At 43.2% G+C, this 14474-nt stretch overlaps 1 protein-coding gene across 10 annotated transcripts in view; it reads right to left on the bottom strand.

Annotated features, from left to right (window-relative positions):
• The window catches only part of BLTP1 (bridge-like lipid transfer protein family member 1), a 129459-nt gene extending 117322 nt beyond the window's left edge, over nucleotides 1-12137 (bottom strand). For all 10 annotated transcript variants that reach the window (XM_076337269.1, XM_076337275.1, XM_076337270.1 and 7 more), the window contains exons 1-3: nucleotides 12068-12137; nucleotides 3926-4055; nucleotides 139-255 (exon numbers count right to left, since the gene is read on the bottom strand). In XM_076337269.1, coding sequence (XP_076193384.1) covers nucleotides 139-255; nucleotides 3926-4022 — 214 coding nt within the window. In that variant the 5' untranslated portion in view covers nucleotides 4023-4055; nucleotides 12068-12137. The remainder of the gene's footprint in view (nucleotides 1-138; nucleotides 256-3925; nucleotides 4056-12067) is intronic.
• Between the last annotated feature and the right edge of the window lie 2337 nt (nucleotides 12138-14474).

The raw sequence follows: 14474 nt of genomic DNA on the forward strand, positions 1-14474 counted from the left end.
CCTAAATTAAACCCACGCTGATCATTTTCAAATTACTGTAACAAAAGAACACTTTGATTTTACTCAAGAGTTTTTAGCAAATTGAGGTATAATAAAAAGCAGTAGACAAACAGCAGCATTACAGTAATCATAACTTACCAATATGGATGTAGCCATGTTTATATAATCTGTTAAGAACCAATGTTAAAATGAGTCCAATGTTCCGAGAATTATAATAAGTTAGGTAGATAATCCATCCACAAGACAATATTGTCGCTGTTGAAAGATTAAAATGAATTAAAATATTTTTTGAAGTATGCTGACCTAGATAAAAGCCTTACCTATTAAGACTATAAAGTACAAGAACGTTCCTCCTACTCTCTAAACAAATTTGAAACTGATGGGACACTTCAATGGGTGTTTTCAAGAGATGGTGTGAGAAGGGTGTAAAGAGGTGGGGAGAATAAAGAAGGGGAAATAGGCAGTTCAGAAAAGTATAGATTCTTCACTGCTCTTCCATTCCCCAATATAAAAAAAAAAGTCCTCCTGAGGACCTGCAAAAGGCACACACATTTCATTGCATCCCTTATCGTTCAAGAAGTTAAATTTCATAGATCAAATCATAACATGCACGATCCCACACAGTCATTTATTTCAAAACACCCTAAAAAAACCCCCACAGCAAAAGTCATACTACATTCCTTCTCCACCCTTCTCCAAACCATGAACTGTAACTTAAATTTCTAGTCTTTCATATCTTAGCACAGGAAGCAACATTATCACATCTGAAACAATTTCCTAAGTTGCTGTATCCTCAGAGAAATGTACCAGTCCTTGGGTTAGCAGAAATCTGTCAACAGTTCAAGCATGGAATTTGATAGGAAAAAAAGGAAATAGCAATCCAATGAGAAACATGTTTTAAAAAAAAAAAAATTAGGTCTGCTAATCCCCAAAGTAATTTTTACTTTAGTTGATTAAGAGCTAGTAACCTATTTCTAACTACAAGGGTTCTCAAAGCTTCCAGAAGGACAAACCCAAAAGGAATGGGACTGACAGGGAACGGACGAGTTCTAACTCACTTTACTGATAATTACCATTCTGTTTCATCCAAAGCAGAGTAGGAAAGAAAGCAATTTTTGTATTTGAGATATCTCTACTCATTATACTAACTGAACTTTGTAACAGAATTTTTTCATTTATGTATATACTTCATACTGAAAAACTCAAGATTTATTGTGCCTTTTATGGGAAATCTGAAGTGCCAAAAGGCATACGGGTATGACGCCTTCACTCTGCAGAGTTCAGATGATTACTCAAAAATTAAAAAAAAAACAAAAAAACAAAAAAACCCCACCCACACCAAAAAAAAAACCCACAAAACAATTACAAAAACAACCTGCCCTTTTACTGCCCCTTAATTTTTTTGCAGTGGGATGCTCCACTGCTTTGTAACAACACCTGTTCTTTGTTGAAAGATGAGGAGAAGGCAGAAGAGAAAGACTTGCATGATTGTCTTTTCCTTACAGGAAAATGGATTCAGTGTGGCCAAAATTCAAATAGCTCATGCACTCGGGCAGGTAAGCTGCTTGACATGTAAAACAAATCAAATCTGTGTGGGTGATTACACAGGAAGAAGGCAGGGAGGGTAACAGCTACACCCCACAAAAGAAACTGCTCCTGGCATTCAGTGAAGGCACACTCCAAGGACAGCGTTTACCTCCCCACGCTTTCAGATGAGTAAGCTACCCACTGCTGGTCCTCTATCAGTGTAGGGAGAAAGGTGGAATAACTCACACCCAAGGGGTCTCATACCAGTAATAAAACTTAATTTGAGATTAAAATTCAACTACACACTTAACTTCTAGATACCTAAAGCCAAGAAGGTACCTTCTTAAGGTGACATATACTGAGAAAAATCAGCAAACTAGTGCAGTTTCCAGGCACTACGGTCCTAACGCACCGCCTTTACCACTAGTCTCACCTCTGCCACAAATTGTAGCCTTTTCCCTCACCAAATTTAGTCTCCACTATTAAGTGACAGATCCCATAAACTCTATTCATCTCGTTATTAAATTCTTGATTTTAAAAGCCTCTTCAGTGAAACTACATTTTGGAAATTACATCTGGGAAGTTTTACTGCATGTGATTTTTAGAAATTATTCTAGAATTGAGCACCAGCTCTTTGAGGAGCATGTTCACTTCTAGAATTCGTCACCTCTTTTACTGGGATCAATAGTTAGCTGTTTCAGGATTCAGGAGAAGAAACTATTGACATCTTTTTTTGTTCTCCTATAACAGGATGCCGTAGGTCAGCAGATGAAAGCAAAGGAGGAATGGCTGGTTGAAACCGGGTCAGTTACTAAATATTAGTTTAATATGTTTCTATCCAAACCTCATAGTAACAGGAGGCTACCCAGCTTTTTCTGTTGTTTGTGTCATTGTTTCTAGAATACCAGGTGGTTTCTTACAATTGAAGAGATCAGCAGCTCCCCAAAACTGCCTAATTGCATATAGGTCAATCTGCCCTCAGAAAAAAGGGATGGACTATATTATTTCTTGAAGTTCCACCCACCCTTCTGTGAAGCAGAAATTTGTAAGTTTAATATATTTAAGCAAATAAGAAAGCTAAGCAATGCTTTTGGTTTAAATTATAGCTGTTACATGGAATTGCTTATATCCTACATACTTTCCAAGTAGAATTACTAATAGTTTGCTCTAAGAATCCAGTGCAGAGAGGGGAAAACCAGAGGAAGAAAATTCTGCAGGCTGCAGTTCGACACTTTTATTCTTTGGTGAAAGACCTGAGCATCTCTAAGTCCAAGTCAAAGTTTCCGGAGACAAATCTTTCAGATCTGTTCCACATCTGTTCCACATTTTACCATGAGCAACTATCAGCACGGTGACTTCCCCTATTTCTACTTGATTATACTTAAGATTTTTACGTTGAGTATGAACTTTCCATGTCAACATATTAAAAGTGAAATAAATAATATTCAGAAAGCACCCTCGGCTAATTTGCCTATGTCTTTTTCATTGTTTGGCCTACTGAAAAATAATTTCAGTACGTCAGTAGCCAACAGACATGCTTTAACTTCCCAGAATTCAAAAAATAAAGTTATTTTTCCTGCGCTGCCCCTCACTCCAGGTCCAAGAGTCAAGGCTGAAAAGCAGGTATTATCTACCCTTGGAAAAGTCTGAATTCATCACACGCTTCTAGCACTCTCATCTGAATCTGAATACAACTTTATTTTTATTTTGCTGTCCCTGACCCACCTGTTCATAGATTCAGAAAATAAAAACACCTACACACAAATATAAACAATAGCACTAGTGTTACAAAAAAATTAGCATACCTAAATCGCACATGTACAAAAACAGCCCGTAACCGAGTACACGGTGGTTTGGCTTAAAGGCTTGTTGTGGCACACAATTTAGTCTAGAAGTTATGTCATTAAACACAATAGTCTTTATATCACTATTCAAATTATACCATATTAAATGACAGATATGTACATCTTGGTATAATGAAGTTATTGTATCTGTCTGTCATGTGCTACAACGCTAATCCTTTGTTATGGTATTACAATTAATCACCAGCTTACTCTGGTGTTAGAAAAAAAACTTCTTTCATGGAGAGAAGTTCTCACTGAGTTCTTATTTTGCAGAGTCGCAGTTGCAGAGCATCATCCTTTGCACACTGGACTTATCTCCCAAGTGTTGCAGCACAATTAGTATTGGAAACAGTTCCGTATTTTTTCTTTCTGAACCACTGAAGTAGCATTGCCATACCTCACTAAACAGCTGTATGACAAATAAAAATCTATTTTCAATGTTTTGATGTAATTTGGTAAGAAATTCGATATTGACATGCCAGCATTTAGAGAAGCACATTTAAAAGTACACACACACACAAAAATTTAATCAAAACAGAATAGATTCACCTTACCTACTAACAGCCAAACAACATTGGAGTCATGTTCTGTTAGGAAGTCTTCCAACTGCGTGATACTTGGGACAAAACTATCATTTTTTCTTTGATCCATTGCTAAACTGTTTTTGTACCAGCACCTATAGAACTGAAGGCAAAAAAACACAACAAAAAAAAAAAAACCACCAAAATGAGTAACAAGCACAGTACAGTTTGGAGAAAATTGAGTACGTACCATGTTAAATAATCTCTAACAGTCTGTTTCACACAAATATGAATTTGTTTTATTCCTTCAATAACATCTTCATGATTCGCAGTACCCTTTCTTCTACTCTAGAGCTCCAGAAACACTTTCACTCATCTCTGCTGAAACAAACAGTTTCCAGGCACGTGCCTCCTAAAACAGATTACAGATCAACAGAATGCCAGAATAACTCTCCAAATTTAGTACCCTGAATGCCCTATACAGCATATAATAGCAAATAAATTTATAAAACTGTTGTACCATAGCAGTAAGTCAAAAGGTAACTGAACGTACAAGTAAAAATGAGTCTGTATTAAGCCTTCTAACATTCAAAAAGGGAATATGAGACAATATGAGACTGAATCCCCTGCCCCCGCGGAAGGAAAGGCCAAAGCAGACACTTTCAGGAGCTATGGAAAATTCCCATAACCTCCTAATCCACTGTGCCCATTAATTCTCTTATTTTAGGACAGATTTGCATCATCGTATAAAAAGTGACTACATAGTGTCTCTGTTATAGAGAGCAGAAAACCAGTCCTTCTGATCTTATACACTTACTCAAACCTCCCATAAATCATCTTGCAACTGGGTTATATTAATTAAGTGTGATTAACAGGAAGTAGCTCAACTCAGTAACATCTGTAATTACACAGCAGTATTTTACTTGCATTAGTTTCATTTGAAGTCTTCTCCCTTGGACGTTATCTGTCAAGCCTTCTTACAGGAAGATAAGCATTAATTCTGCCTCTTTTTTTTTTTTTTTTTTTTTTTAAACACCTTGCAGCTCCTGGCAGCCTGTCTTCCCGTCAGTATTCAGCCCTCAAAAAAACTGAGTGGACTTTATTTCCTTTCTTTATGAAGTCTTCGATGCTCTCCATCAAGAGCTCTAGAACATAAAACTAAGTAACGTTGGTAAGACCTTAGTTTTTGAGCAGCATAACATCTTCGGAATAGTCAGTATTTAAAAGTGTTAGCAATAAAACTAACAATTTGTCCAGTTTTTCCTGTAATATCCATACTATCTCTCACTATTATAACCTGAAAACAGAATGTAGGAGGAGAAGTTGAAAAAACCCTGCCTTTAATGCACTTGTTTCTCCCCTACATTTGGGTAAATACAGAACTTGAACTAAGAGCCTATGTTTTGAACTAAAATACGAGTAGACTCACAAGAATAAGTGCTAACAATCTGTTTGCTACCTCTTCTGTAAAAAGGAACAGAATCGGGAGGAGAGAACATGAAAGCAATAAACAGAAACAAACAATAACAAAAAAATCAACACCAAAACACCAGGCATTGCTTCCAGTAGTGATGATAAAGAAGCTACTAACTTAGCTCCCCTACCAAGGGGAATAATAAGCATCACACACACATACACACACTTTACAAAAAGAAGCCCTTGTTTTAGAAGGGACGTTACAACGGCAAATTAAATCACATAATGGCACTGCGATTTGCTTTAAGACATTCACAGTACCTTAATAAAAAACCCACATGTCAACTTGTATTATGAAGCAGATGATGCCTCTGCAGGCTGCCTCTAAGAGCCTTTAACCCATGAATGACAGGGTAACTGGAGAAACCAAAATCAACACTTTCAGCATCAAGGAAGAAAGAACTTGTTTTTTCCCTTTCTTACCAAGAGACAACAGGGTCACTCTTTTGGGATCAAGACCACCGTGGAAGAGCTGTCCATTGGCGAGGACCGCCTATCACCTTAACGAACACCACCACTATTTAATCCCTCAAGAAAGCAACCTGGGGCTTTTTTCCTAAGAAATTATCACCCAATGGTACGTGATACTGAGGCAGGACATTAAATATCATTATGCTCTGAATAGGACTGTGGCAAGACAACTCAAAGACTGCAGGTCATGGGATCCTGATAGTTACTTATTTAAATAAAGACCACATTCATCATTTTTTGTCACTGCTATCCATAACCATAAATTGGATATCCTTGGAAGTTTTCTGGAATACATTTGCTATTCACATGCAACTAAGTACAGGAATCCCCCATCAGTCATCATGCATCAATACATCATTTTGGAGCTCCACAGCTGATCCTTTAACACCCTGCCCCACTGATGGGCACCCTTCACCCTTGATGAAGTCACCTGAGGAAGAGGATGATGGCAATGACAGTGTAACCACCCAGAAAACAGGCAGCAGCAACACCTGCATTAGATGTGGGCTCTCAGTATGTGTCTCAGAGGAAGCAGGTGCTTAACCCATTTAGATTATGAAGCAATTTTGGCCATAGGAATTATTGTAATAGAAAGGCGATGCGGGCAGAGACTTAAGCAGTACACACCGTTTATAATGTCCGTGTGCATTTATACAGCATGGAGGATGGAGAGGCAGGAACTGGATCATCGTGATTGTTAAGAGGAAGAGATGCAGTCTTTTCGGGACAGATATTAGCTACTTTTAGTAACCAGCATTTCTTTCTGTTGACAGTCCTGCACCTATCTGCCTTCATCTTCCATGCCCTACATACTGTACCCATAGATTTAAATCGTGCATACATCTCAGCTGCACTCATCCACCCTCTGTTACATTTATTCCTATGGGCAAAATTACTTTGCAATCAGACAAAACATTAACTGTGGCACCCTCCAGGAACACCAACCCATAGGTTGATGAGCCTGTAATTTACATTCATACTGCTACTCTAGTCTTCTGAAGTAACAGTGTACTTTCCAAATCTTATGAGACAACTCTGGGGAAGGACGAGACCTAAGTCTGGGTGGGAAACTGACTCTTACCGACCCTGCTAATGCAAGAAAGAAAACGCACCAAAGAGGAAGATAAACCCAGAACTTCATGTTTACCTCTCTGCACTTATTTATAGTATTTTCTCAAGGTCTCTACTGTTTTGTGATGATGAGCTCAGTTAACATGCCAGAACATAGTCCAAAACCGTAACAAGTGTTTTGGTTTATTTGCCTTCTGCCCCGCCCCTTTTTTTTTTTTTTTTAAGCAGATCTTTACTATTCAGTATGTCACCTGTGGCTCTCATTTACCACATACCATGTTCATACATACAAAATGTATTAGTTTTCTCCTGGGAGGAGGACAAGAGAAGAAGAGGATTCTGTGGCACTGAAGTGACAGAATCCCAATACTTGTATTTATCTTCACAGCAGTCCTTTAAGGGGTTACATAGTCTTCTTTCTGCAAATGAGGTATCTGAAGCAAGGAGAGATAAAGGCCAAACCCTTTATTTATGATGCCCAAACTGAAATACTTGGGGCCTGCTTTTCAGGTTGTGCATGTTTAGAGCACTTAGCGTGTTCAAATCGGACAGCAGACTGGCTTGAAAATGTGAGGGTTCGATACTGCTGTAGATTTGCTCCTCCTGGTCAGACAGGCTTTCTTTATAGCAGAAACATACACTTAACAGACACTTTAAAAAATGATTTTTAATTACTTGTGTCACATATTAGTCCATTCTTCTCAGTACTAAGAAGATGCAAGTGATGTTATAATCTTGGGGGGATGCACTTCACTTGCAGCCCGCTTCCAGTATTCCAAACTTGATCCGATTTTCACAGCAAATATTCTACCTCTAAAAAGCTAAATACTCAAAAGCAGCTGCTTCAAACCTTTATAAACACATTTCAGTCGCTTCAAATAGGTAAACTAGTTTTAACCTCAGCCTGACACATTAACACTTAACACCGAGAACAAACCTCTGCTTGAACAAAGTCATTAAAAATTTACAGAAAGCATGCATATATGAAAGAGTTGACAAAAAAACCGCAACAGAAGCCCGGTCACCAGAGTTCAGTTGCTTGGCAGAGACAGCTGCAGCCTAAGGAGCAACAACCCACCTGTAAAAGGTCTGTCCTGTACCTATAGCTGAGGATGAAGGCAATAGATATTTTATTCAGACCCCGAGAACATTAGGGTAATATGGGTCTTGGGCTGCATAAGAAGAGGAGAAAGAGAAAGAAGTGTCTGTTTATCACATCCTTTGTAACACTTTTTCTGGCAGACCTTGTAGAAACAGCTGAAAAAAACTGGTATCCAAAGGTGGAAAAAACCTAGCATTTCATGATATTGAGAGGAAACACTTTTATATGGTTATGAAGTGGGTAGGGAAATAATGGATATTGCCAATCCCCTTATTATTACTAGAATTCATGGGGGGAATAAACAGGGAGTTTAAATTTGTCAGACATATTCCTCAGATCTTCACAGAAAACAAGCGCTTACCGAATATATGTCAATTGATGTTATTAGAGGTTAACTACCATTTTGAGGATACTCAACTCCCAACTTCTACAGCAATTACAAGACAGTGGAGTCACAATTACACCCAAAATGACACATTACACAACAGGAGGTAAATCCCCCTAGTCTAAATAAATGAACGTAGATAATACGCCTGGATGCTTCACATCTCCAGTAAAGGAGCCATACCCACACGGGTTCCTTAGAGAAAAGGAAAGAAACGGCATTTTTGCGTCCTGCCCACTCCATCACTTTCTTTCAAGGGGTCTCCAGCAACAGCTGCTATGAAATCAGAACTTTAGATAATTTAATTATATTAGAAAGGAGTCTCACAAACGTAAACACGACTGGACTGAATTTTCTGCTGAAGGTATGGTGACATTGTCAGCACTCAGACACACATTAGGCACATTTCACAAAAAAAAAAAAGCTGCCAACCTTGGCGTCTTTCCCAAAACGCTCCAGCTAGGTCTGAAGACTTCAAACCCGTCCCAGCACAGCTTAGGAAGCGCAGCTATTCTTTAATCAACAAGCAAGGGAAAGAGGAAGGAAGAGAAGGAAAGTTCTTCTCAAAAAACACATGTACACAAAAAATAAACTAAGCGACAGCACCCGCACACCAATTCTGCCATCTGACACGTTGCATTGGCTTTGTACCTTACACCCAATTAAAGATTAGCAGTTCTTTTTTTTTTTAAGAAAAGAACTAAGATTCAGGCCTATTTTCTTCCCCCTCTGCTAGTGTTTGAAGTAACAATAGCCATAAACTGTAAACAAACTTAACTATTGCTTTAATTATACTAATGAAATCTTGCTACAACCTCCAGCAGAAACAGCTGAACTAAAAACAGGTAGAGAAGAGAGTCACACCTAGTTAAACCGGTGTGTGGACAGCCTTAGTTAAACATATTTACTAACGAAAACTACTGTAGTGCAAATTAACATGATCACTTAAAAATTAATTAAATCAAAATTAAAGTATATTCAAAGGAACTGTAAGAGATAAGATAAAAATCATTCTTACAGTAGCCTACCTGATGAGATTTATTTTACCTAATAAATAGAAACCACCAGAGAAGCATCTACAGGTAAAAAAAAAAAAAAAAAAAAAAAAAAAAATCGAAAAATTTAACACCCTTCTGAGAGCAGTGAGAAAAAACAGAAGAAAAATCTAGTATCTACTGATTCAGTGTCCAAAACACCAGAAGTTATATATTTTTATTTATTTATTTTTAGTAGTACAGGACATGAGTTTAAATACAGAAGAAATCAAAGACAAACTTCTACAATACTCCTTGCATCACTCAACTGCTAGCCTAGGAATGCTTAACCAAACTTTGGATGATTTTTCACTTAATTTTAATTTTTAAAAAATAAAAATATATTGTTTAACCTTGCCTCCCAGACTTGTTCAGGGGAGAGGGTTGTTTTCCTGCTTACACTGGCAGCTTTTGATGTTGCAGAAGAAAAAAAAAAAAGGACAAAACCAAAAAACCCAAACAACAGAACCTAAAGGTTCATAACAGTAGAAATAAATAAGAACTTCCCTATACACAGGCCTCTATTTAGGGAAAAAAAAAAAAAATTCCTTTTTGGGGCTGGTCTCAGCAATGACTTCCCCCCCCCCTTTTTTTTTAATTTGAACTATAGCATTGTACCTCTGAAATACTCTATGAAATTGAGTCTTCTACACCTTACATATGAATTTTTCCAGAAGTACTTCCTCTAAATTTCTCGTCTGACACATCACCACAATTTGGGGAAAGGGGAAATCTGCCATAAATCAAACTAAAAATTAGTCTTGTGCCTACATATACCATCATCCTTAAGTGAACTACATATAGGTCTTCATTAACGTCTGTCCCAGTCTGCAGTCAACCCAAAGATTTTGGCACAGCAACAAGTGCTATAAGAAATTATGTAAGAAGATAAGAAGTTACTAGGAGAAGGTAGTATATCTCAACACCACTGTAAACACAGTATAACTCTGCACGCTGCTAATGAAGAGCAGTAAACTCTTGCCTATTTCCCACAGGATAAAATCACACAAAAGGACAATTACCAAAGAGCAGCTGATGCACATTTTGCATGCCACAGTTTTCTAACAGCATACCCAAAAGGGGCGAGTTACTTCAGCATGCCACACCTGAGAATGAGAGCTCTCCATAGAGAAGTCCCGGACGTGCATGTACCTCCACCCAATCAACCTGAGACGACTCACCATGAGCAAGATCTACTCATGCATGAACACTATCAAGATGTGCAAATTCAAGCCATGATTCTAAGCAAACATCCCTGAACATCCATTTAGAGCCAACTGCCTAATCGGACCTTAAATACTGTTTTTACCAACGATTGTTTGAATAACCTAGTCACATACTTTTACAAACAGAGGACTACTCCCTCCTACACTCCAGTTGTTCTTCTCAGTTGCCAAATTTTCTGGCCCAATTGTTTATCTGGTCATTACGTTTTGCAGGCAAAAATTGGAAAAAAGACTGCACAGCTACAATAAAAAACAGCCAGAAAAACAGAATTAACGAATTAAATTACACAACAGAACTCCTCCCATGGCAACAATCGTGGTCTTTTTCATATTAAACCTGATAAAGTTATATATACAAATACATCTGTTGCAGTAAGCTACCAACTTCGGAAGTTTCCACAAAGTTTAGTGAAGGCTGCTGTGGAGACGTGTCTTAAGGCAGGAGACAAATCCAGACGTAGATCATGACTGGGATATTGGCTATATGCTGATCTTTAAAATACACTTCCACCATATTAACACGTTAAAGCATGTTATACTGACAAATTACATCAGATTTTTTATTGGCAATGTGAAGTGCAAGCTCGTTATCATTACAGCTTTAGACACATCAAAAAGCAGGTGCATTTTGTGTGAAATCGGCGTGTGTGCACGCGTTAAACCCTTTAAAGACCGCAGGCACTGGCAGGGCTCGTCTTTCACCGGCCAGGGAAAGGGAGAGCGAAACTTTTTCCTCGCAGGCCAGACAACACTGGCAGCGCCTCCACTCCTGTCCTTTGACCTTACACCCTTTCCGCACGGCGTTAACCTACAAGAGACATACGCAAGGGGAAAAGAACCAGGAACCCGTGAAACCGCAGGGGCTTCCCCTCGCACCGCTTCCACGGACAGCGGAGGGGGCGGGCGGAGGAACGGGAGCCGGCGGAGGAAGGGGGGCACGCCGGTACCGGTAACACAACGCCCTGACGGGCGGACGAAGCTGCACGCGAAGATCGCCTCCCCCCGAGCACCGGCGGGCGCGGAGGAGGCGCGGCGCGGCGCGGCCCCCCGGCCCCCCTCCCCGGCACGGCGGAGGCCCGCGCCGGCCCCGGCGCGCTGCCGGCACCCGGCTCCTCCCGGGGCGGGGGCGGCTGTCGCCCCTCAGAGCCGCCCCGCGCGCGGGCGGCTTTTCCCTCACGGAAGCCGCCGGCGGCGCGGCCTGACGGGCCCAGGGACAGCGGCGGGGCCGACTCCTCCGCACCAGCCCCAGCCCCATCCCTCAGCCGCCGCCCCGCCTTCAGCCCGCGGCGGCCCCGCACCGGGCCCAGCCCGGGGGGGACTGGAGCACGCCCCGCCCCGCCCGCCGCGGGCACCGAGGGGCGGCTGGGCAGAGCGGCGGGCCCGCCCCCCGCCCGCGCCCCCCTCACTTACGCCATCGTCCTCCGCGGCGGCTTCACCACGGACCCGGAAGCGGCGGCAGCGGCGGCGGCCGGGGCCCTCCCGCACCTCACGGCGAACGCCGGGCCGCCCCGCCCGCAGCGCCGCCGGCCCGCAGCGCCGCCGGAGCCAACCGCGAGGCGCCACCGGCCCGTGGGGCCAATGGCAAGGGCGGTGGCTCCCCGAGAGGGCGGGAAGAAGGGGGGCGCGCCGCCAATCGTAAGAGGCGGTGCCGGCTGCGTGTGTGTGTGCGCGCGCGCGGGGAGGGCGGGGGGAGCCTCTCCCGCCCCTTGGCGGCGGGGGGGGGGAGGGGGGTGCGCCGCGCATGCGCAGGCGGCGGCACAGCTGGCGGGGCCCGGCTGCCAGATGTGCGGGGCGGGCCCGGTGTCGCGGCTTTGCCTGCCGGTGTCTGTAGGTGGTAAACGCAGCCCCTAAATTTTAGTCCCTTTGAGGGATCCTGCAGCAGGCGGGGTTGTCCGCCGTCGTCACCGCCACCTTCGAAGCGTCCCGTAAGGAGAAGCCCTGCCGGCCCTCGCTGCCCCGGGCCCCGTTCGGCCTCCCCTCGCCGAGCACACGCCGTGCAGCTGAAGGACTGAGCGGCTGCCAGTCCGCAGCACATACCGCCTTCCCATTTGCCCGCAGTCTGGCCGCCTCGTGACTGGGAGGCGCTGAGGTGTTTTGTTTACCAAGTCGCTGGGCGATTCTGTGTTCTGGCCGCTCGTTTTTCCCTCCCTGGGTTGTTCCCGCCAAAGCAGGTGGACAAACCTCGCCCCCGAAAGACGGGCAGATACAGAGTTAATCGTCAGACGTCTTTGAGCACACGCGTGGCCGTGGCTTGACTGTCAGAGGTAGTAAAACATGAGAAAGGCATAGATTTCTTTAAAATCACCCCGGCGTGCATCCCACGGACTTCAGTAGCGTATCGGAGGAAACCGAAAACGGTAACTGCGCGTGCGTGTGTGTGTACCTCTGCCCGGGTGGCACTTGCACGCTGTCAAGATGGGTGCTGAGCTCTGTGTTCCGGCGTTGCTGCATCTCCCCGGGCCCAGCCGGCAGCGGGTCAAGGGGTACCCGGCCTTGGGCACCTGGATTAGAAGGCTGGGGTTTACTGCTTCGTACCTGCAAAATAAATCCTTTGGAGGGGAACCACAGAGCCCCTAAGCTAGGATCCTGCTCCCACTGGCCTGACGGCGAGACCCGTCCATGGGCTGCGTGGATTCGCTTGAGCCAAAGTGAAACTGAGCCCGGCTGAGCAGAGGGCTTGTGGCTCCTCTCTACGAGCCACGTGTTTTTGCCTCCTGCCCCGCGTTGGCTCAAGCAGGCCGCACGGTTTTCCCTGCAGAGCTAGCTTTCAGCCGGATCGGCAAACAGCGAGCTGACCCCGCTCGCTGCCCAAGGGCACGGATGCCCCCGGGTGCCTGGCGAGAGCTCTTAACCTGGCGCAGAAAGGCACCGGCGGGGTTATCCCTTGAGCAGCATCGTGATCTTGCAGCGCCGCAAACCAGAGGCGAACCCTCGCCCCGGCTGCACCCCGGCGTCCTGAGCAGCGCGGCTGGGCAGTGCCGTGCTCAGAACAGCTTCAGGCATCCTCCGCCCAGCAGATGAACTACCATCAAAGCAAGTGTTATCTAACGAGGTTTATCCTTTGTGTTTTTTTGTTACATTCTCATCATACTAAGCATAGTAAGAAAAATATTGTTTAAATCCTTCTGGTTTTCATAGTGAAGCCCCCTTTTCCACCTCATTCCCCGCTGTTGCTAAAGCCGTGCACTCCAGCGATGCTCTGACCTGCGGCGCCGAGGGGATGGATGCTCAGGGTCTCGGGAGGCTCTTCCAAATGTTTTTATCCGCATGGTGCCTGAAGGCTTTAATGAGGACCATGCAGCTAAGGCACATGAAGAAAGTAGCACTGGAGCTTGGGGAAGGTGGGCCTTTGCCTGGTGTAAGAGGTGGAAAGAAAAGCTTTAATGCTGATACAGGCCTGGCTAGAAAATTGAAATATGGAGTTAACGCGAGGAAAAATATTTACCCCTCTATGACTTTGAACCTATTTGTTTCATAAAGGGCACTAATATTTACCTTCTCTGTAAAAGAAACCTGTACTTTCTTCTCAAGAAAATATTTTTATGTTTGAAAAGGCCAAACTAGATTTATTTTTAAACTCTATCAATTACAGGGCAGAATGCATCCCAGAACAACCAAAATAAGGCAGAGGAAGAAATGGTTTCTGTTCTTAGTGTAATGCCACAATTTAAAGTTACCAGGACTGAAATAGAAAAGCCAGGGTAGCTGACATTCTGGGTCTCATCACAATTCCAGTGGTGGGGAGGAAATGCAGAGGCTTTGAGTCTACTTGTGCAACAGATAAAATCAAGAACAGAAGTTATTGCACGCAGTATTT

The sequence above is a fragment of the Aptenodytes patagonicus genome, chromosome 4 (assembly GCF_965638725.1).
Source record: "Aptenodytes patagonicus chromosome 4, bAptPat1.pri.cur, whole genome shotgun sequence".
NCBI classification, from domain to species: domain Eukaryota; kingdom Metazoa; phylum Chordata; class Aves; order Sphenisciformes; family Spheniscidae; genus Aptenodytes; species Aptenodytes patagonicus.